The 22337-nt window shown below is 47.0% G+C and overlaps 1 protein-coding gene across 3 annotated transcripts in view; it reads left to right on the top strand.

Annotated features, from left to right (window-relative positions):
- LOC101947474 (netrin-4-like) overlaps positions 1 to 17406 on the top strand; it is a 70324-nt gene extending 52918 nt beyond the window's left edge. For 2 of the 3 annotated variants that reach the window (XM_005288428.5, XM_008168023.4), the window contains 5 exons: positions 2479 to 2692; positions 4111 to 4244; positions 5864 to 5932; positions 9557 to 9727; positions 16787 to 17406. In XM_005288428.5, coding sequence (XP_005288485.1) covers positions 2479 to 2692; positions 4111 to 4244; positions 5864 to 5932; positions 9557 to 9727; positions 16787 to 16923 — 725 coding nt within the window. In that variant the 3' untranslated portion in view covers positions 16924 to 17406. Of the gene's footprint in view, positions 1 to 2478; positions 2693 to 4110; positions 4245 to 5863; positions 5933 to 9556; positions 9728 to 15529; positions 15715 to 16786 lie in introns of those variants that run through there. The other variant, XM_042849845.2, reaches the window with a different exon arrangement.
- The last annotated feature ends 4931 nt before the right edge of the window (positions 17407 to 22337 follow it).

Below are 22337 nucleotides of genomic sequence, written 5' to 3'. Positions count from 1 at the left end.
TAGTATTCCCAAAAGAGATTTTCCTTTCTAAAGAACAAACATGATGATGCACATGAAAGTAAATCCATCATCACTGCCATTATCCTTCTTCATAGAGCTCCCTTCTTCGACAGGGATATGTGGAATCAGTGTGTTCATTTGGTCTCTTATCTGTGAGCTCAGGAAGAAAAGTTGTTTGATCAGCAGTAGTGATGGGCAACCTTCGAAATCTGGCCCCTGAGCCAAACATCTTGTGTGTCCAACATCTGACTGGAAATCCCTGTTAGGACAGGGCTTATCCCCAAGATTTTTGTTTCTTCTTCTTGCAGGTGGATGAAATTGTGACATCTTGGCACTTCAGGCTTTGGTGCCAGCAGAAATCAAGAGGTGCCACAGAAATGAGAAGGAGCTAAAATATGAGCTGGTCCTGAGTTTGAGGTGAAGATTCAGCTCATTTGTCCAAACCTATTCAAGCATCTGACGTCAGCAGGCCAGATCCTCTCTTGTGATCCAGCCTGGTAGAGCTGCCCTGACAGTACAAAGGGGCTGGCAGTCTGCAGGATCTCCCCAGTTGAGAATTCCCCTGGGGGAGAGGTGTCCCAGCGAATGCAGAGCCTGCACAGTCAGCTCTGGCCTCACCCACTCCCCATGCCTCTGGCCTAGAGACTTTGTTAGCGGTTTGGCCAGAACATCACTGAGCTCCAAATTGTCTTAGCTGGCGTAGTAGCCCCTGGAGGCCATAGAGCAGCTGCTGTACTTTACAGCAGCCTCCAGACTACTCTGACGTATGGCAGGGCTGGTGTTGAAATGGCACCAGAATCAGGGAGCTGCACCTGGCCCTTCTGTCCCCTCTCTCGCTGCACTCAGCAGATAATGGTCATAGCTGAAATATACCCAGTGGGTTTGGAGATCTCTCTCGCCCCCTCCCTCTTGTAATATATCCACTGATGTGTGCCTGCAAACTACAAGTTCACATTGGGAAGAGAACCTTCAGTCCTACATCTCACACTAAAACAGAATCACGGACTCCTCAAATCTAGAGCTGGAAAAGGCTTATCCGGTTGTCTGGTCTTGCTTTTCATGTTGTACTTTTACTAGCGTTTTGTCCAGTTTAGTTTTAAGTATACCTGGCAGTAGGAATTCCAACACTACCCTGGGGAGCCTGTTTATCCTGATCTTCAGCCTAAATTATTTCCTTCTTGTTTTCATCTCATTGCTTTGAGCATCCCCTCGTGTATCACACTAGCAAATCCCCTCTCTCTTTGCCAGGGCCGGCTCTAGGATTTTTGCCGCCCCAAGCGAAAACAATTTTGGCCGCCCCCCCGACCCCCATTTTTTTCTTACCCCACCCCCGGCCCCGCCTCAACTCCACCCCTTCCCCAAATCCCCAGCCCTGCCGCCTCCCCCCAGGCTCTCAAGCCTAGGAGGGAGGGAGGGAGAGGGAGAAGCAGCGCATGCGCCACGGCCACTCAGGGTCTCCCCCTCCCTCCCAGGCTCTCAAACCCGGGAGGGAGGGGGAGATCCTGAGCAGCCACGGCGCACGAATCTGCTGTTTCGCGCGCCACAGCCGCTCGGGATCTCCCCCTCCCTCCCGGGTTTGAGAGCCTGGGAGGGAGGGCGAGCAGCAGCGCGCGAGCGGCAGCAGCGGAGGTGAGTTAGGGCGGCCGGGGCACATTTTTAGGGGCGGCATGGCCCGCGCCAGAATGCCGCCCCTAAAAATGTGCCACCCCAAGCACCAGCTTGTTTTGCTGGTGCCTCGAGCCGGCCCTGCTCTTTGCAAATGCTCCCTCTCACTCTCTAAATGTTTGGGCACTATTATACTGCCCAGGGTTGTAAACATATCCCTGACCCTTATGGTGCAAGTGTGCAGCACAGCAGGCACCTGAGAGGTCTTTGTGCCTACACAGGAAGACTGTGACTGATTTATCTAATTTTATTATATAGACACACAACGGGCAAATCCTTCCCACCCACACCCTACGGCCACGTACCAAAAGGCAAGTTCACAGATGGGCATAATGGGAAGCCCACTCTGGCGACGTATGCACCTTGGGGCCCCGTCCATGGTAGCCCAGTCGGGTGTTTTACAAATTCATGTGCCAGCCCCTCCCTCCTCCTTGCAGAGTGAATCCACACTAGTAACACCAGCTACTGCATAGCTGCAGAACGCTCTTTATTTGAGATCGGTGTAGGGGCAAGGATTTGGCCCACAGGAAATGGTGCTAGCACATGCATCGGTCTCAGGTGAGCATTTAGCAGTTTGGGTTTTATTTTGAATCCATTGCAATGCTCAATGAGACAACACCCCACCAATACTTAAAAATTACATTTCCATTTTGAACCCCGGCTGCCTGAGAATACAATGCTTCTCAGTGCTGATGTAAAATGACTGGCTGTTGGGAATGAGTGGGACCCATGGAGGTTATCAGCCTTGCAGAAACATCACCTAAACTGCTGACCCTTGGCATATCATCTCAATCACTTCTTATGTCTTGTTAGCTTGCTCCTGTCAGCCTATGGGATCGGCCAATGCAACCTTCAGCAGAAGCTGGCGGTGCCACCCAAAGACGGGGTTCTGTTACTGCAAGCCAGGCGTGGCAGGCCCGAACTGTGACAGATGCCTTATGGGATACTGGGGCCTTGGAGAAAATGGCTGTCGTCCTTGTGACTGTGCCAGAGACTGCGACCCGCACACTGGAAACTGTTTCAATGGGTAAACAAGGCCTCTTTTATGGGAAGATAATCCTTTGAGTCACTTTTTGCCCTTTAATATGAAACTCAGATTAACACTTGGAATCCTGCACAGATGGCATAAAATCAAGGAAGTGGGGGGAGGTATTAGGGGAAACAAGACCAGGGCCGGCTCTACTGTTTTTGCCACCCCAAGCAGCGCGCCGAATTGCCGCCGCGGACGGCGGGGGCAGTCCCTGTGCCGTTAGGGCGGCACGCGCGTTTCCTCGGCGGTAGCTTCTGTCTTCAGCCGGAAGACAGAAGCCGCCGAATTGCCGCCGCGGGCAGCTGAACATAGAAGCTGCCGCCGAATTGCCGCCACCGCGGAAACGCGCGTGCCGCCCTAATGGCACACAGACTGCCCCCGCCGTCCACGGTGGCAATTGGGCGCGCTGCTTGGGGCAGCAAAAACACACAGACTGCCGCCCCTTGCAGATTGCCACCCCAAGCACCTGCTTGGAATGCTGGTGCCTGGAGCCGGCCCTGAACAAGACAGTTGTCTGCATCCACCTGAATTTGAATGGATTGCAGCACTGGGTCATTCAGATGCCATTTGACTGCCTGCATGTAAGTACATCCATAATACTCTTTAAAAACAGTTCTGAAGCAAAGGTCTTTTCTAGTTATAATAGGTAACTCCATGACCCTGCTGGTGTCTGTGAAACTACTGTTTGCTTTAGAAAAAGTAAATGGAAGCATCTGTGCTCCATGGCCTAGGTGAAACAAGTTGGAGAGTCTCACTCCAATTCCTAGTGTGCAAATGTTCTTATTACATAAAACACACACACACACGTAACTAATTGGTGACAGTCTGAGCAAAGGCCAAGCCTGAGTGGCCCACAGAGTCTGAAGTACTCTTCCATCCATAGATCACTGGTGGTGTGAGGAAGCCTGCACAGATGCTACCAGTGCAGGTCATTTTCTAAAGATAACTGCAGGACCTCAGTCCCAGGGACCATCAGTCTGGTACCTTTCACCAGCACAAATATGGTGTTCCAAATCCTGTGAAGTGCTCGGTACCTACAGCTCCCATTTATTTCAATGGGCCCAATCCTCTGAGTGCCCTCAATTCCTAACAACATCATTGGGTGCTCAACAACGGGCAGGTTTGGCCCAGTAATTGTAAAAAAAAAAAAAATGTAAAAAAAAAAAGGGAAGTGTGAATCAGTGAAGTTGAAGTATAAGCCCAGATACTGCGGTCTATCTACAGAGCACTGAGCTAGGGTTTTGCTCTTATTTGCATTCAAGACTAGATGTGTGATTAAGTTTGCTCATCATGACCTTTGAGGCCATGTTCCTTTCTGGCACTGAATGCTGCTGGCATGTGGTAGTAGCTTCCTCCCTGCTAAACATCAGAAATCCTAACATGAGATTTTTCTTCTCTGTCTATCTCCTCCCTAGTTATGACAATGAGCCATTTTTCAACATCCCCATGGGTGGGCGAATCCCTGACCTCCTACAAACGCCAGCCAATGAAAGCGATGAGTGGAAATGGAATGATCATGAGCAGGGATTTTCTGCTTTGAGACATCCAGGTATGGTTTAGCGTTCTAAAATTCATCACTCAGTGTTTATTAAATAAATAAATAATTCTTATAGAATGCCAGAAATATGCACGGCTTTTGACCAAATACGTATGTTTATTTTATTTATGATTTGTTTCTTCACATTTCTAAAATGTAGGTGTCCATCTAGTGTTCTGGGTGTATATCTCAGACCTTAAAAATCACAACATAAACAAAGGACTGCCTATGAAATATAAGTCTTCCCTCCACTTGAGCGAAGAGAGTAAAAAGATCGCTAAGGTAGACTGCAAACTCTCTGGGATGGAGGATCTAACACAAGACAATACACAGGACAGCAGCTCAGGAGAGGGTGAAGGAAGGGAAGAATGAGGCTGTTGCATCAGCCTGTGCTTTCCAGAGTCCCACTGCTGTGCAGCCTTACTGCACTCTTCAGAAACTTTCAGCCACAATATAGCTGACCCACATGTAGCTGTCCAGTCTGATCCTTTGCATCTTTGTAGAACTATTCCCTGCACCATTTCCCCTGGTATCCTACCCAAACTGCTCCTGCATATTTGCAGATGTCAAAGTATGAGGGTGTCATCATAAGTTATTCAAATGTGGAGGCAAATGTGAGCATCCCAGGAATAGGTCTGAGACTTCTCGGCACACCGTTCTGATTATTTGGCAAGACACTCCAGGATGAGTTCAAGGAGAGATCTGAACTGTGCTGGGTATTGTTGGTTTTGCACTGTATTTTCCAGTGCAGGTTGAACTATCCAACTTTGGCTTTGCGGTCAAGAAATGAAAAAGTCATAATTTAAATAAAATCTCTATGAAAAATGCGCTTCCCATTTGTATCATTCATTGATTTACATAGCACCCTTTGAAAGCTTTCAATCACTTTGTAGAACTACAAATGCTGATCATTTGACTCATTACTGAAGGGCAGTCACCTCTGGAATGGAATGTAGGTGCTTTTAAGAACAGCACATGGTCACACTATGGAACAATTCAGGACAGGCAGTAAAGAAGCATATTGTATTCAGCTAAAGTAAGAGAGAAATTAGTCCAACAGAATATAGTGGAACCTTTAATGCCTAAAAGTGGTCAAGACCTCAGTTTTACATAGCATATGACAGACAGCACCAGTTAGTTCATCGCTGTTTCTATACTGACTCAGAGGAAAATGTGCCTCCTGTTGAATCCCCAACATGTCCTGAAGCACCAGGGATTTTCCTTAGAGGACTTCCATCTAAGTACTGATAAAGCTTAATATTGCTTATCTTATGACATCTAACAAGAGCCTTATTTATATTATATTATTCACACCTGGATCTGATTCTGATTTATCTTTTGTTAGCATCAGTTTATTAACTGTGTAATGGACCCAGTGCAGACCGCTTTTTACTTCACAATGCAGACCAGATTTCAGAACCATTTGTGTATTGTTTAACAAGAACCAGCTTTGCAAATAACTGAGCTCACTCTGAAATCTTCTTTAACCATCTATGTTTATTCAGATAATTGGAGCAACTTTTAGACATAGATGTGTATGAGTATATATGAATGAACATCATTTGATTTTCTTTTCTCTTTCATGCTCTGGCCCTTCTCCAACCCCTTGTGGTCTCCGGTTCCTGTACTAGAAAAGTGTGTGTGCAAAGAGAAAGTGCTCGGAAGTGTCACTGATTTCTGCCAGATGAAATATGCATATGGTAAGTGGCTGATGTGCCTTCATGGTATGATCATTCCAGTATTTTCGTAGCGGGTACCTGTGAAATCATAGATTTCTTCCTTTTTTGTCTAGTGATACCTCCCAGTCCTGGGAAGAGTTGATCAGAGGACAGCATACTTCCCGTAATGATTTCTTCAATGCCAAGCAAATCAACATGGCCTTCATGAGCTCAGGCACACGCTTACACCTATCTGAGCATGTGCTGTAGACCAGCAGTCCATGCCAGGACTCCTTTTTCCTCTGGTGCTCCTCTTCTGTCTACATAGCACCTCCCTCCCATTTAGCAATAGAGGAAGGGCAGGGTGGTCAGGATCCCCTGACACCTGCCTAATACTCCCATCACCCTGAGGTTCAGAACCCATTCTATAGGTCTTGCAGTAGGATTGCCACCCTTTTGCAGTTTGCCCTGCAGGATAAACTTGCTGTGTCTGTTTGTCAACACCTTATTTATCACCCTGGCGAATAAGCAACTATGTCATCGCTCTGTGAAGGGTCACGGCCACCAAAAAACACCACGTTTTGACTCGACACAATCACATTGTGATGAACAAAGCCTATTTGTGGGATTAGCCTGCTGAAAGTTGGATGATCTTGCAAAATCAGGAGTGGCAACCCTGTCAGGGCACAAATCAAAGTAGCTTTTTTCCAGCTTATCATTATCATCTTAGAATTCTAGTCATGTGGCATTCCTGCACTCCAGTAGGAAATTTCCTGCCTGACAGGGGGAATTCCATTGCTTAACACTGAATTTTTGTACAGCGGGCAGGAGGAATTTTAAAGGCTCAGGATTGTAGTTATGTAAATCTAATGCAGGCCTTCCAATGTCCAAACTAAAACCTGCCAAGGCTCTGAGTCAGTTTGCTTAAGATCATACTGTTGGCTGCTGTTCTTTCTTTGTTTTTGTTTTTTATGGCATTCCTATTATCACGGGTTCCACTCACCACAGTGGCGCCTTCTGCTGGCCATCCTGGGGATTAGCTCTGCCAGTTGGTGTGCCCTCTTCTGGAGGTACCTCTCCTGTCATTGTCTCTGCCTGCAGATCTGCATCACTCCAGGAACTGGAGCGTCCCCTTCATGACTTGGCCCTTCGACTGGGTCACCATCAGTGTTTCCCCCTTCTGGGGTGTATCAATATTTAGGCCACTTCCCCAGTGGCTGATGGGGGAAACCCAGGCCCTCCCACTGCTCCTGGTCCTGACCCAGGGACCCTGTAGATAGCAACCTCCTGCTGTGACTCTTTAACTTCTCCCAATGCTGCTACGTTTCCCTGGGCCACAGCCCCAATATCTCCTTCGCTCTCACCTCAGGGCCCCTCAGTCCCAGCAGCCAGCCAGGAGCTCCCTCTTGCTCCCCCAGTCCCTGCCAGCTCTGTCCAGGGTGCTACAGTTCCCTCAGACTGCTAGGGACACAGTCCTCACTCCTTGAGCTCCCAGCAGCCATTAACCTATTCTACCTTGTAGCTCCTCTTATATGGCCTTGTTGGACCCAGATTGGTTGCTCCCTGAAGCTCTTCTCTGATTGGCTGCACCCCAAGCAGCTGCTCTAGGCTGCTTGGAGGACTCACCTCCACTGCTCCACTCTGAGGCAGGGCATGGTAGGACCATGAAGCCTCCACTAACCCCTTCCACTCCTGTGTGGGGCAGACACCCCATCACCCTATACATACCCTAGTGGTTTCCTAAAACTTTCAAGCTGTTGGCAGCAACCCATTGGAGATGAGCTGATAAAATTGGGAAGGGATTAGTTAACTGTCTAAATTGAAAAAATCCAGCATTCCTTCCCCAGATTCATTTAAATGGGAGCAGTGATTGAACCAGAATGCTCATGTGTCCCTGTCCAAGTGCCAGTATCCTGTCATGATTCTTTGTGCCTCATCCAATAGTCCCTAACATTCTACCCTCTAGCAGTATAAGGAAAATACCACTGCTTACTTTGAAATGAATTATTTCAAAGCATAGCATGGGGAGGAGGTGACCAGCCCTCTGTGGAGAAAGAAGTGATTCAGGACTATTTAGAAAAGCTGGATGAGCACAAGTCCATGGGGCCGGATGCGCTGCATCCGAAGGTGCTAAAGGAGTTGGCGGATGTGATTGCAGAGCCATTGGCCACTATCTTTGAAAACTCATGGCGATCGGGGGAGGTCCCGGATGATTGGAAAAAGGCTAATGTAGTGCCCATCTTTAAAAAAGGGAAGGAGGAGGATCTGGGGAACTACAGGCCAGTCAGCCTCACTTGAGTCCCTGGAAAAATCATGGAGCCGGTCCTCAAGGAATCAATTCTGAAGCACTTAGAGGAGAGGAAAGTGATGAGGAACAGTCAGCATGGATTCACCAAGGGCAAGTCATGCCTGACTAACCTAATTGCCTTCTATGACGGGATACCTGGCTCTGTGGATGAGGGGAAAGCAGTGGATGTGTTATTCCTTGACTTTAGCAAAGCTTTTGATACGGTTTCCCACAGTATTCTTGCTGGCAAGTTAAAGAAGTATGGGCTGGATGAATGGACTATAAGGTGGATAGAAAGCTGGCTAGATTGTCGGGCTCAACAGATAGTGATCAATGGCTCCATGTCTAATTGGCAGTCGTTATCAAGCGGAGTGCCCCAAGGGCCAGTCCTGGGGCCGGTTTTGTTCAATATCTTCATTAATGATCTGGAGGATGTCGTGGACTGCACCCTCAGCAAGTTTGAGGATGACACTAAACTGGGAGGAGTGGTAGATACGCTGGAAGGTAGGGATCGGATACAGAGGGACCTAGACAAATTAGAGGATTGGGCCAAAAAAAACCTGATGAGGTTCAACAAGGACAAGTGCAGAGTCCTGCACTTAGAACGGAAGAATCCTATGCACTGCTACAGTCTAGGGACCGAATGGCTAGGCAGGAGTTCTGCAGAAAAGGACGAAGGGGTTACAGTGGACGAGAAGCTGGATATGAGTCGACAGTGTGCCCTTGCTGCCAAGATGGCTAACGGCATTTTGGGCTGTATAAGTAGGGGCATTGCCAGCAGATCAAGGGACGTGATCATTCCCCTCTATTCGACATTGGTGAGGCCTCATCTGGAGTACTGTGTCCAGTTTTGGGCCCCACACTACAAGAAGGATGTGGAAAAATTGGAAAGAGTCCTGTGGCGGGCAACAAAAATGATTAGGGGGCTAGAGCACATGACTTATAAGGAGAGGCTGAGGGAACTGGGATTGTTTAGTCTGCAGAAGAGAAAAATGAGGGGGGATTTGATAGCTGCTTTCAACTACCTGAAAGGGGGTTCTAAAGAGGATGGATCTAGACTGTTCTCAGTGGTACCAGATGACAGAACAAGGAGTAATGGTCTCAAGTTGCAGTCGGGGAGGTTTAGGTTGGATATTAGGAAAAACTTTTTCACTAGGAGGGTGGTGAAGCACTGGAATAGGTCACCTAGGGACGTGGTGGAATTTCCTTCCTTAGATGTTTTTAAGGTCAGGCTTGACAAAGCCCTGGCTGGGATGATTTAGTTGGGGATTGGTCCTGCTTTGAGCAGGGGGTTGGACTAGATGACCTCCTGAGGTCCCTCCCAACCCTGATATTCTATGATTCTATTGGTCTGTGTCCCTGTGTGTGTTTTCTGGCAGTGATAAAAGCAAGAATCCTATCGGCTCATGACAAAGGAACCCATGCGGAAGTTGTAGTGAAGGTAAAGAAGGTCCTGAAATCAGGCAAAGTGAAAATTGCCCGGAGTAACAGAAGTATCTATCCGGAGTCCTGGACCAACAGGGGATGTACATGTCCCATTCTCAATCCTGGTAAGTATTAAATGCTTATGGCATGAATTCTGTTGGAAAAAGGCAATGTGGGTTGTTAAGGTATTAATGTTCCCAATTCTTATCTCACTTTCACTAACGTAAATCAGGAGTAACTCTATTGAAGCTAGTGAAATTGCATTGGAACCTATGTGAGACCCACACTAGTTGACCATACTGCTGGAATAATCCATTGAGGAAAAGCTGGTCCAGTTAACATAAAGCGAATGAACGGATTAGCAGGGTAAACCTGGTACTCTTATTGGAGTATTAAAGAGAGAAACAGAATCGAGAAATCCTTTATTCAAACAGTTAGGGATGAACTATGCCTCCCCATGTGCTACAGGGGAGTGGGCACAGAGACCCATTCTCCCTTCGCTGCCCAAGCATCTGCACTGTGACCAGGCATAATCTGTTTCCCAGAGCTGGGGAGTGCAGGGCTGGGCAGCAGTTAGTCCTGCCAGCAGGTCTGGCAGCTTCAAACTGGTTCAGTGATGCCCTTCTGAGTTTGAAGACAGCCTGAAACAATAGCTGTAAGGTGTGACCTGCCCCATGCATCTTAATGTATTGGTACTTTGAAATGTAAAGCTCACAATTTGCAGCATATGGGAAACTCAATATATGGGGCTAACATACAATAAATGAATTTAATGTCACAATAAATGAGACAGGAGCTTTGGTGCTGATTGGATTATTCGTCTTTAGATTTAATTCAGTAAAAACATCCCTTTTAAACATTTCTCTGTAGCCACCGCAGAATTCCTACCAGAGTGCCATAGAATCTAGGGCAAAACTGCCATTGCATCCATGCCTTGCATCATATACAGTATGCACAGAGAAAATGAAATGCAATCTCACTGTTAACAATAATGCAGCCCTAGAATGTAAATAAATCCAGATCTGACATTTCAGTTAATTACTACATTAGATTTACGCTTGTGACTATACAGAAAAAGAGAGAGAGAGGTAGAGAGGGAGGTGTTGTCTAGTGGTTTACACACAGACTTTGGTCCAGGAACTCCTTGAATCCCATCTCACAATGACTCCCTCTGTGGGCATGAGAAACCCTCTGCCACAATTTCTTCACGTGTCAAGTGGAGCTAATGTTTATCAGAACTTATCTACTTCACAGGGGACTTTGAGGATTAATTAGTTAGGGCACAACTGTGAGCCTTCTGTGCACCTGCACAGGGGAGGGACTTTGTATGAACTAGTCACACCACCAGAGCTTATGATGTGGGGAGAGCAGCCGCTGCTAGCAGCTATTCCCCTCCCCCTCAGTAGGCAGGGAGGGAGTAGAGCCACCCCATACCTCTGAATACCACACCCAAGACGGCACAGAAGGGGAAGTAACATGTGCCAGCAAAAGGGCTGGTACATATTACTTCCCTGCAGGACAAGGGGGCAATAGGAACCAAATGATGACTTGGAGGCACAGGGTGATTCCTAGCCTGCTCCTGGAGCAGCACTGCACAACTTAATCTCTCCAATGCCACTTGAAGTTGAAAAGCACTTTGGCACTGATTTTTATTTTTCCCAGTGGGTGCTCCACCCCTACTCTGCCCAGAGGCCCAGCCCCCATTCCGCCCCTTCCCCCGAGACCCCGCCCTCGCTCTGCCTCTTCACGCCCCCACTCCACCTCCTCCCCTGAGGCCCAGCCCTTGCCCCGCCTCGTCCCACCCCTGCTCTGCTCCCTCCCGAGGCCCCGCCCTTGCTCTGACTCTTCCCGCCCCTGCTCCACCCCTTTCCCCCAAAGTCCCCCGCCCACCCACCACTCGCTGCTCTCCACCTTCCTCCAAGCACTTCCCACCAAACAGCTGATCAGTGGCTGGTGGGTGCTGAGCACCCACTATTTTTGGGGGGGGGGTGCTTGAGCCCCTGAGCGCCCACAGAGTTGGTGCCTATGCCAGATAGGTGCTAAGCAACGTTATTAGTAGCTGAAGGGATGGATTTTTAAGCAGAGTCCTCACTACTGCCTTCTTTCCCATCAAGCAATTTAGTGGACAGGAGACAGAAATACGTGTATTACCCCAGTTGAAATCCCATGTGGATAATTATGGGGAGATGAGCTATAGAGCCCATGTAAGTGCCTTTAACTGTGCTAATTGGAGTCTGGAAATATCTTTTGGACCCGGCTTCCTTTTTTTTCATCCAAGTAGGCAGCAAGGGCTTGATCCTGAGAGGTGATGAGCACCCACAGCTCCCATTCACTTCAGTAAAGGCTGCAGGTGTTCAGCACCACTTGGGATCAGGCCCTGAATGAGACAGGTAACTTGGTTTTCTTTAGGATGAACTAAACAGCATCCCCAAGGATCATGTTTCACTATTGTGCATTACACCACAGAGAGTGGGGACTTATCCACATTCTAAAACAAAAACTTGTTAGATAAGTTACCCTATGTGTTTTCCTCTGAATAGATTAAACACACTTCCGCACTGAGTGAAAGAATTCCTTGTATTTGCTCTGAAATCTAAGGCTTACCCTGACCTCTGAGGCAAGTTCTCATCTGAAATCAGCCACATACAAAAGAGCCAATTGTTCTGGGGTTGGCTGAGTCCAGTCAAATCCAGTGTGAATTCTTCCAGCCAACCCAAAATGATTTGTGCCCTCTCAAAAATGATTTGGGTCTTGCATCGTCTGTACCACCAGGTGAGGACTTGGGTTTGAATTTGCAGGGATGCAGTATATGGTCTCTGAGAGCTGTACTTCAGCAATGTAACTCAAACTTGGTCAAATACATTTTGCTGACTGTGGTGCAAATGGTTATGGTATTCTCTTACACTTCCTGTCCTACATTCTTTTATGGTATAGCTGTGGACCACTAAACAGCTGCTGGGCTCCCCGCCCAGCAGTTGGAGCTGTAGGTCAGGGTGGGTGAAGTATGTGTTTAATATAGGGTTAGACTGTGGTTGACCCTTCACAGGAGCTCAAGGAGGGGAGAGGGCATAAGAAGTCCTGCCCCCTTGTCTCTCTTTAGCTGTTAGGAGTATGGGGCCCATGAAACACTATTGTGCAGGTCTGACGCTAGCCAGTGTCCCTGCAGTGGTGCACCTGCACACTAGCCAGTTCTTCACCATACAAACTAGATTCTCGTCACAAAATGATGCACTAGATTCACAAGTGGTGTAAATCAGCATAGTTCTATTGACGTCAGGTTTCTATGCCTTTTTCTACCCACTGAGAATTTCACTGTTGAGATCCCTGCTTTTATTCGCAGGGCCGGTTCCAGGCACCAGTAGGGCTACCATATTTCCACAAACAAAAAAGAGGACACTGGGGGGGGGGGAAGCCCCGCCCTAGCCCCGCCCCATCCACTCCCTCCCACTTCCCACCCCCTGACTGCTCCCCTCAGAACCCCAACCCCCCCTGCTTCTTGTCCCCTCACTGCCCCCTGCTGAGAACCCCTTACCCTAACTGCCCCCCCCCCCAGGACCCTACCTGTCCCCTGACTGTCCTGACCCTTATCCACTCGCATGGGTGGCAGGGTTGTAGAAATTTTGGTGGTGCCCAGAACCCCCCACCCCACCTGCCTAAGGCTCTGGGAGGGGGGTTGGGTGGGGGGAGGAGGTCTGGGGTGCAGGTCCTGGGCTGGGGATTAGGGTGCAGGAGGGGTGCAGGTTCTGGGATACAGTTTGGGTGCTGGGTGCAGGCTTCGGGCTGGGGCAGGGTGTGTGTGTGCAGGAGGGGGTGAGGGGTGCAGGCTCTGGGATGGAGTTTGGGGGTGAGAGGCGGTGCAAAGGGAGGGGGTGCAGGCTTTGGGAGGAAGTTTGAGGGCAGGAGGGGGTGTGTGGGAAGAGGGAGGGGGATTGGGAGGGAGTTTGGGGATAGGAGGGGATGCAGGGGTGAGGGCTGTGGGTCTGGGGATGAGGGGTTCATGATGCAGGAGGGGGCTCAGGGATGGAGCAGAGGATTAGGGTGTGTGGGGATGAGGGCTGGGGCTGGGGGGGTTGGGGTGTTGGAGAGGCTCAGGGCTAGGGTGGAAGGGCAGGGTAAGGGCAGCCTGTCTTCCCATTAGTGGATGGGGGACGCTAGGACCCGGGGGCAGCAGACAGCAGTTGCTGCTGGCTCTGGCAGTACACCCAGACAAGCGAGAGGCAGACAGGGACGGGGGGACCCACGGAGGGGGGGACGTGCGGGGGGGGTGGCAGGTGGAGGCTGGGGACCCATCCAACACTCCCCCGCTCCCTGACTGCCCCCCCCACTCCTCTTACCATTCTGGCTCCACGTGGGTCGGTTTGTGTGTTACACAGGACTACAGAGAGAGGGAGGGGGGAGCAGGGGAGGGCTCTGGCTGCTGGAGGCCAATGGGAGTGGGTCAATCGGCCTAGCCGCCCAATCAGCAGCCACACTCTGCATGGAAGGGAGGGAGGGAGAAAACCTCCCCGGACATTTTAACCATGTTACCAATTCCTCCCGGACGGCTATTTAGAGACGCAAAATCCGGACATGTCCGGGGAAATACGGACGGATGGTAACCCTAGGCACCAGCGAAGGAAGCAGGTGCTTGGGGCGACCAATGGAAAGGGGCGGCATGTCCGGGTCTTCGGCGGCAATTCGGCGGCAGGTCCCTCAGTCCCTCCCGGAGGGAAGGGCCCGCTGCCGAATTGCCGCCGAAGAATAAAGTGGTGTGGTAGAGCTGCCGTTGATCGCGGATTTTTTGTATTTTTTTTTCCCGCTTCGCCGCTTGGGGTGGCAAAAAAGCTGGAGTAAGGGGTAAGCAGCAGCCACCAATGCCAGTCCAAACTGCCACTGTCGTCAGCAGGGCTTTCTGCTGTGCAGGGTGGTCTGGCTTCCTGCCCAATCGTCTCTGCAGCATTGTATTGTATGTTCTTCCCTGGCTGACGACAGGAAGTCCATATTTAATCTCATGGCCTTTAGAGTTTAATCATAAAACTTTACTTATGGAGCTACCGAATGGATTTGCTATATGGAGACTAAAGAAAGACCCCCCCTGCTTTCCATATTAGTAACTCCTAGCCAGAATAAACTATTGAGCTGCCCTCTGCTTTGCACATGAACTAGCATTTTTTTTAAAAAGCATAGGAAACCTCAGGATTTGTAAAGACTGAAGAAGTATAATTTTGGGGTAAAGACGGTCCTCTCTTTCCCCTACCAGGGCTGTGGAGGGCTCTGCCTGCAACGAAATTGGTGAGCTTTCACTGTGCAAGGGGTTGCACAGCAGGATTTGGGGGAAGGGAGGAGTGAGACAAGGCCAGTGACTCCCATAGCCATTAGCCTCAGTCTTTCTTAGGGAGCGGGGTTGCAACAGTAGCCTCTTCTGAAATTGCAGGGCTGCTGAGTAGGGTACATAGAGAATGTATAATCCCTCAGAATCCCCTTTCACCACTACACATACTTGGGGGTGTTAGGGGATTCGGCCCTGTGTTTTTAATAAATTTTATAGTATAAGAGTGGGGTTTGTCTGCTTGAGTAATAAATCATTAGCAGTATCTGTGTCTTGCTAATGAACTGATCACAGTAGAGTGTCTCACCTCTGTGGTTATGCCTCTAATCCTATGGGGATGTGGTGGTTACATTTCCTGGAGTTGTCTGAGCTGCTGTTAAAGATCCTTATTGTGTGAGGAGAATGTGCATTGTTGTACCAGAAGAATACAGAGCTGGCAGTTGTCATGTCAAACAGCCATTTCAGCTAATCTGTGTGGCGCACACAGATTAATCTAGCCCTTTAGACTGCTCACCAGCCAATCGAAACGCTGCCTCAGCTCAGGCGCTTTAATAATGGTGTTTACTTTGTTCCTCACCAGAAAATACTGACTGACAATGTGGTCTTTCTGTTGCTGCAGGTTTCAGCTATGATAGGGGAGGGAGGGCAAGATCTGTACCTTTCCCCCCGCACCCCCCTTTGTCTATCATCCAGAAGTTTTGTTCCACACACTGAACCCGAAGAATTAAACTTTGGATATTAACAGGATGGATCTAGAAAGGCTGCCAATCTCCCACCGCCCCAAGCTCCCCAGGTTGGATGTCCAAGCTTCATTTCAATTAAAAATCAAGCAATCACATACACATGACACAAATACACAAGCAACCAGATACCATACAACAGCCATATGAAATAAGGCACAAACGCAAAAGAGAAACAAGACACAGCAGACAATGGATACTCAATAAGAAATGCACACACACCAGACATATGGATAGGAACACTCACACGTTGCTGAAAATAAGACTGTAAATTGCCAGCCAAAATCTAGCCATCCTTTTCAGTTGGGGGATGTTTCTTCGTTGTGTTTTAAAGAATTTGCACCTTCTGCTTGTGTTTTGTGCTATTAAACCAACAAAATCAAGAAAACTTCAGAGGGGGACAGCTCCCTCCATAACCTGCCCCAAGGTGCTTAGCTGTTACAAAGGCCTCTGAACAGTAAGGGAATTTTACGTATCATACCGGATATAATACACGAAAAAAACCCACCTGTGTTTAATGCAAAACATCCTGATTTTCAGTGGCACCTCAATCTGGCCTTTCCTTGAAGGTGTACAATTGTGCATGAACTAATATCTGCGCACACATTTTCTGTGCACTAGCAGTTGCGTGTGCAGATGATAATCTAACAGGGATGCTTTAGAATTCTCACATTCAAAACCAGCCCACACCCGGCAAGACCTGATTCTGCTGTCACTTATACCTGTGCAAAGAAGGAGTAGTTCCACTGAAACCTATGGAGTTAAATTGGTGTAAAGACAAAAACAAACCCCAAACACCACCACAACAAAAAAACTGTCAGGGAGATCAGAATCAAGCCCAATCACTTGCTGGTGCAAGTGTTAGATTTTGAAAGAGTTAAACCCCTTGGGACAAATAGAACCTTCACACACAAACCCTAATATGTGCACATGCATGTTAGAATGTATTGCGGGTGTACAGAGGAATTAGTGCACAGAAAATGAATGCACATAAAACTGTATGCAAACAACCTAGAATAATCATTTTAAAAACAGGCTGAAGCTAGCTATGGTGCAAGATCCTGACTCCCTGGGGAGTGCAGATATTAAGTATATACTCCTGTTTTATTTATTTAAGTAATTATTTTTTTAACCAGGAACAGACTACCTGATAGCAGGTCAGGAGGACTCAAGGACCAGCAAACTCCTCGTGAATATGAACAGTCTGGTGAAACCCTGGAAGGCGTATTTGGGAAAACAAGTAGCAGACATTCTTCGAACTGGATGCAAATAATTTCTTCTTCAGAAGTTAAAGTCATGAACTTTATACTTTAATAACACTGTGGAGAAAGGTGTAGCTAGTTCATATATTACCATGCAACACGTTCCTAGCTAAGGGGACAAGAGTGGACTTACCCTCCTGTCCCGCATTATGTGTTTAAACCAGGAATCCTTGGACATGACTTTTCTTCCATAAATGCACACTGTCTTATATGAAATTAACCAACACATCACATGTAGGTTACAAATCACAGTTCTTAGCTTGAAGCCATTTTCACAGCTCCCAGAAATTCACTGTCATGGGAGAAGCAGAAGCTATGGTTTATGTGTTTCCACTCTTCAGGAATTAATCTGGTATCGATACCCATAAACCGCTTGCATAGTGCATTCATTACTCGGATGTCATTTTCTTTATTAAAGTGGCCATTAATGGGCCAAAAAAATTCAGCTTTGCAGGTGGCAAAATATTAAACAGTCAGCATGTCAAATGACACTTGATTTGTTTGAAAAGAGCTATTTTTATTTATCAAGCAAACTGCAGTTAGATCAATATAAGACATGCTGCTTTCTAGAGTGAAAATATCACATTGCTGCACAGAGACTAACACTGGAACTTTATCTGGTGAGGGCCTCTATAGATGGGAGTTGTCAGTCAATGCCTAATGCAAAATCACTGCTGACTCATCTGTTCTATCAAAGGTCTTCTCTTTGCTGTTGTAACACTGCTATTAGTACTGTCACACAACAGGTTTCAGATTGACTGCTGCTAAAGGGTCTTGTGCCAGTAGAGTAGCGTCAAGCTACAGCTCCAGACCTATAGGAGGTGGTGATGGAAACTGGCCCTTATTTGAGTTTGTGACGCTACAATAGGTAGAGGTGTGAAGGGGCAGTAGGCTGTACCAATTTGAGGCTTAAGCAAGGTGTTGATGACTGACAGGGCAGCTACCTTGTTATTCTGATCAATGCCCTTGAGGCCATGCTCATTATTTAATTGTCACTACCATTTTCACTCTGCTGTTACTCTTGCCCCCTTTGTGTGTTGTAATAGTCAAGTGAAGTTACCTTCCAGTTGTGCTTGAAGTTTATTTAGCATGAGGAGTAGGGGTGGTAGCATCTCCACTCTAAATAAAGTCCTGCTGTTCTGCAGCAGGAGTCCCCATAGAATTATTTTAGTCTATTCCACAGTTAGTAAGAAGCTAGTCTGTGGAAATGTGAGTTCCTCAGAGTACCGTGGGGGGAAGGGAATGATCTCCTACCGGTCTCTGCCCGAGTGACAGGAAACTCATGACCAAACTGAGAGGGTAAGGAGTATGTTCCATTGATAAGTAAAGCATAAATCAGAACTTTGTTCAAAGATATCCTTTTTTTTTGTTTATGTAGAGCAGGGGTTCTCAAACTGGGGGTCAGGACCCCTTAGGGGGTTGTGAGGTTATTATGCAGGGCGGGTCACAAGCTGTCAGCCTCCACCCCAAACCCCGCTTTGCCTCCAGCATTTATAATGGTGTTAAATATATTAAAAAGTGTTTTTAATTTATAAGGGGGGGGGGTCACACTCAGAGGCTTGCTATCTGAAAGGGATCACCAGTACAAAAGTTTGAGAATCACTGGTGTAGGGGCACACAACTTCATATATGCTGCTTTTGCCCATCGTTGTCTATGCCTACAGGAAGAGGAGATGGGGTTTGATCTGCGTGCCACTTAGTCACTGTAACATGAAGGAATCTCAGATAGTCCAACAGCCATGAAAAGAAAGTGGTAGGTCTGGGTTATGAAGTGTCTGATGAGAAAGAGATAAACTATCAGCATGTTCAATTAATGCAGTTGGGTGACCAGTATCTGAAGACCAGGGATCCCAGAATGCCAGAGCTACTTTTTTATTACCATTGTTTGTTATGCATCAGACTCTACATAAAAGGAAGGGTCTGATGCATATCAGAACAGCAAAAGGACACATTTCAGATTATTTACAAAGAGAAGACCAGCAGAAATTTCTTGGAATATTCTTCCAGCCATTCACAGCTTGGGGGAAATTCTGGATTGGACATCAACTTGAATTGACCCAGTGTGTGTTTACATAAACAACCTCTCTCTCCTCCCTCCACCCTACCCCCTCAATCTATGGATGTACTATATATTGTCTCAGGCCAACATGACATCATCCTATGTTTGGCTGTGAGTTCAAAGGATGGTCAGTATGGTAGCTGGCTGGTCTGATCAAATATTCCCAAACCCATTATTGCTCCTACAATGGCCCTGTTAAAAGCAACTTTCCATTTTGTGCCTGCAGTTTTGTAAGTGCAAGTGTAATCACTTAGATGTCAAACTGTTTGGTTGCAAATAACTTTGGTGAAACCTTTGAATTTGCAGGCACAAAATGGGGAGCTGAATAGAAGTTCCTTTCAAAATCAGGTCCATACAGTATATTGCCTCACACACAAGTGGATCTAACTGCCCTTGGATATTGTCACTTAACTATAGGCTTGTTCCAGTTTTAAAGCGATCCCGTGGGAAAGGAAACGCCACATGGTTAGTTCAGTAGTTAGTTGTTTTAGATTTCTATGCTTTTAAGTAAATATACATGGTACCTTGGGGATTCCTTTATTTGGATTTTCAAAGGAACCAGGCACTCAGTTCCCATAGAAATGAAGTGGCACATCAGAGCCTAATTTCCTTGGGCACCTTTGCAGATTCCCAGCCTAGAAGTGTGTCCTGTTCACATTGAAACTAGCATAGAACTTGTCATCTCCACTTCACAGTTAACAACTAGAATTGTTCATGGGACACATGATATGGATAGAGGTTCCCATCTGATCATATACTTTGACCCCACCCCATCTCCAAAATTTGTTTTCTCTTCAAGAGCACAAACGCTGTGTTTTCTTTTTCCTATAATGTCAGGAGGAAAAAAGCCTCTATTATCCATTTGTTGCTACCTAAAGCAGTAACCAAGAATTTGGCATCTCTGATCAGACATTTAATTAATGTAATAAAACACTATGCACCACTAAAGTGGCTTTCTTTAAAATGTCAGCTCATTAAGTTAGAAGACTAGCAATCAAGTGATATTGTTTTCATTCCTGTGTCCAGAAATAGACTTACTACAAGGATTAGCTAGTCATCTTCTTTTAAAGACTATTCAAAGTAACAATGTGTTTAGATGACTTTACAGTCCATTCTCAAAGGGCCTGTTAGGAAGAATTTCAATAAAGTAAAGCCTGGGGTGAAAGAATGTGTTCAAGGGCACTCTTTATAACAAATGCATTTATATTTACCATTGTGTGTGCATCTTATCTGCTGAGGGTCATATTCTGGTCTCATTTACCCAAGTGCTATACCGTTGAGCTAAAGGGCATTGCACAGGGTGTAAATCACAGGACTAGAAGGTTCCCCCACCCCAACTGTTTTACTTTCCAGGGGTGAAACTCACCCTTTTTGTGGGAAATGGAGATAGGAACCCCTTGCAGTGACCATTGCAGGTTATGGGCTAGGATAGTGACCAGTGCCTTTGTTCTTTTCAGCGTGAGGGCTGCTGAATCCACATAGTCCAGTCAAGCCCTTCTTCTGATTTGCCACCCATACACTCCTCTGTGCCAGTTTATTTGGCATCAGTAGGAGCCCATCATGCAGCATCCACTCAGCCTACCTACCCACTCTGTGCAGGACTACTGCAGGAAGTGGGGAATCACCAGCTCAGAGGGCTTTGTGCTACCCTTTCAAGGGGATACAAATGCCACGCTTACAGAGTTTCAATGTGCCTAATCTTGTATGTGTAGCTTTGTAATGGGGTTCACTCACTGCTAGGGTGCCTCCTCCGGGCCATTCAGGTGATTAGCTCCATCCACATCTGATGCCCCATTGTTTGCTCTCACCGTGGCCCCTCCTACTCTCTGGGACTCAGCATATCCCCTCTGCATGACTTGGCCCAGGTCACTATATGTTTCCCCTTCCAGAATACCAAAGTCTCTCCAGATCAACTGTCCAGTTGCCATCCCAAGCCATCCTTTAATTCAAGACAATGCTACTTTCCTCAGTGAGCAGGTAGAGGACCCTGGCCTGCCTATTACTCCAGATTCCAGCACAGGGTCTCTGTTCAGCAACTATGGTCCACTTACCCCAGACCTCATTGCTATTTCCCTGCTCTTCTTCCCTCGCTCTGCCCCCACCCCCGGTTATCAGTAGAGCTCCCTCTGCTATTTCACTCCTTTCAGTTTCTTGCCAATCTATAATCCAAACACACTTTCCTCCTCCCAGGAAGTGACTGTAGACTACTCCTCCTACAACCCATTCTGTTCTCAGCTTGCTGGCTTTGTATCAGACCAGCCTATACCTGCTCAGCTGAAATTCATCCTCTAATAGGGATTGCCTGGCCAGCCTAATTCTCTCCCAGGTGCAGTCTACTAGGTTAATTAGCCCTTCCCAGCCACCTTAACTCTCCCAGGTGATGTGTGGAATGAACACTCCATCACAAGCTTATACATACAGCTTTGCAATGCACCTTAATGCCAACTTTCAACTGGGTGATTCCCGAGCATATTCATCCATTTGTGCCAGACGGTGGTGACTTTGTGGTATATGCAAATGCCCACTGGAAACCAGAGTGGGACCAACACATTTATGTCACTAATGGTCAAGCTACTATGTTACTGAATCTATTGCAGCCATTTCTTATAACCAGTGATCTGTCTCATCATGAAAAATATTCATTAATGTCATTCCCAAGTGTTTCTAGCTATCAATATTCGATGGGAGATTTGAAACAAGGGTTCTTCTATAATCTCTATCACGTCCCTTAGGATCCATTGTAATAAAAACAATCAGGCTAACAATTTTTTTTTTGCATTCAGGTGCGTTCTCCATTGTGTAGCCAAATGTTTCCAAAAGTGAATCTGCTCACATACAATAATGTGTAAGGAGTGGGGAACAAGTGAGGACAAATGTGAAAAAACACAACTAGTTTCTTTTTCCCCTCCCTCCCTTTCATCCTATTGGATGGTGGCTGTAGAGCTGAGTCTACTTCCTATTCTAAAATCTCCATTACTTAGAAATACTACACATTGCATTTTGACTGTCAGGCTAACTAATGTCTGATGGCTTCTGCTTTGCAATCATTCAGGGTAAGCAGATACCCACCAGTGTGAGAGACTGGTGAGCCTACAGTTTGAAAGTACAGAATGGAAGCCAGATATGGTCAGCCTAAGAGCAAGTTGACTTTTTGTTGCTATTACTACCAGCTGCTCATGAGATCTCTGATTAAGTAGCCTAAAAAAGTCAAAGAATGGGGAACAAAACTGCGAATTATGCAGAACTATAGTGTCTAGCCAAACGATAGTACCAGCACCCTCTGCAGTGCTATAAAGCATGTAGCCTGCCTGAAATTGAACATCCAAAGTACAAATGAACTCCACAGATTTGAGTGAGAACAGTGTT

This window comes from Chrysemys picta, chromosome 7, assembly GCF_011386835.1.
Source record: "Chrysemys picta bellii isolate R12L10 chromosome 7, ASM1138683v2, whole genome shotgun sequence".
In the NCBI taxonomy this organism is placed as follows: Eukaryota; Metazoa; Chordata; order Testudines; family Emydidae; genus Chrysemys; species Chrysemys picta.
This window is presented reverse-complemented; position numbering and strand designations above follow the sequence as displayed.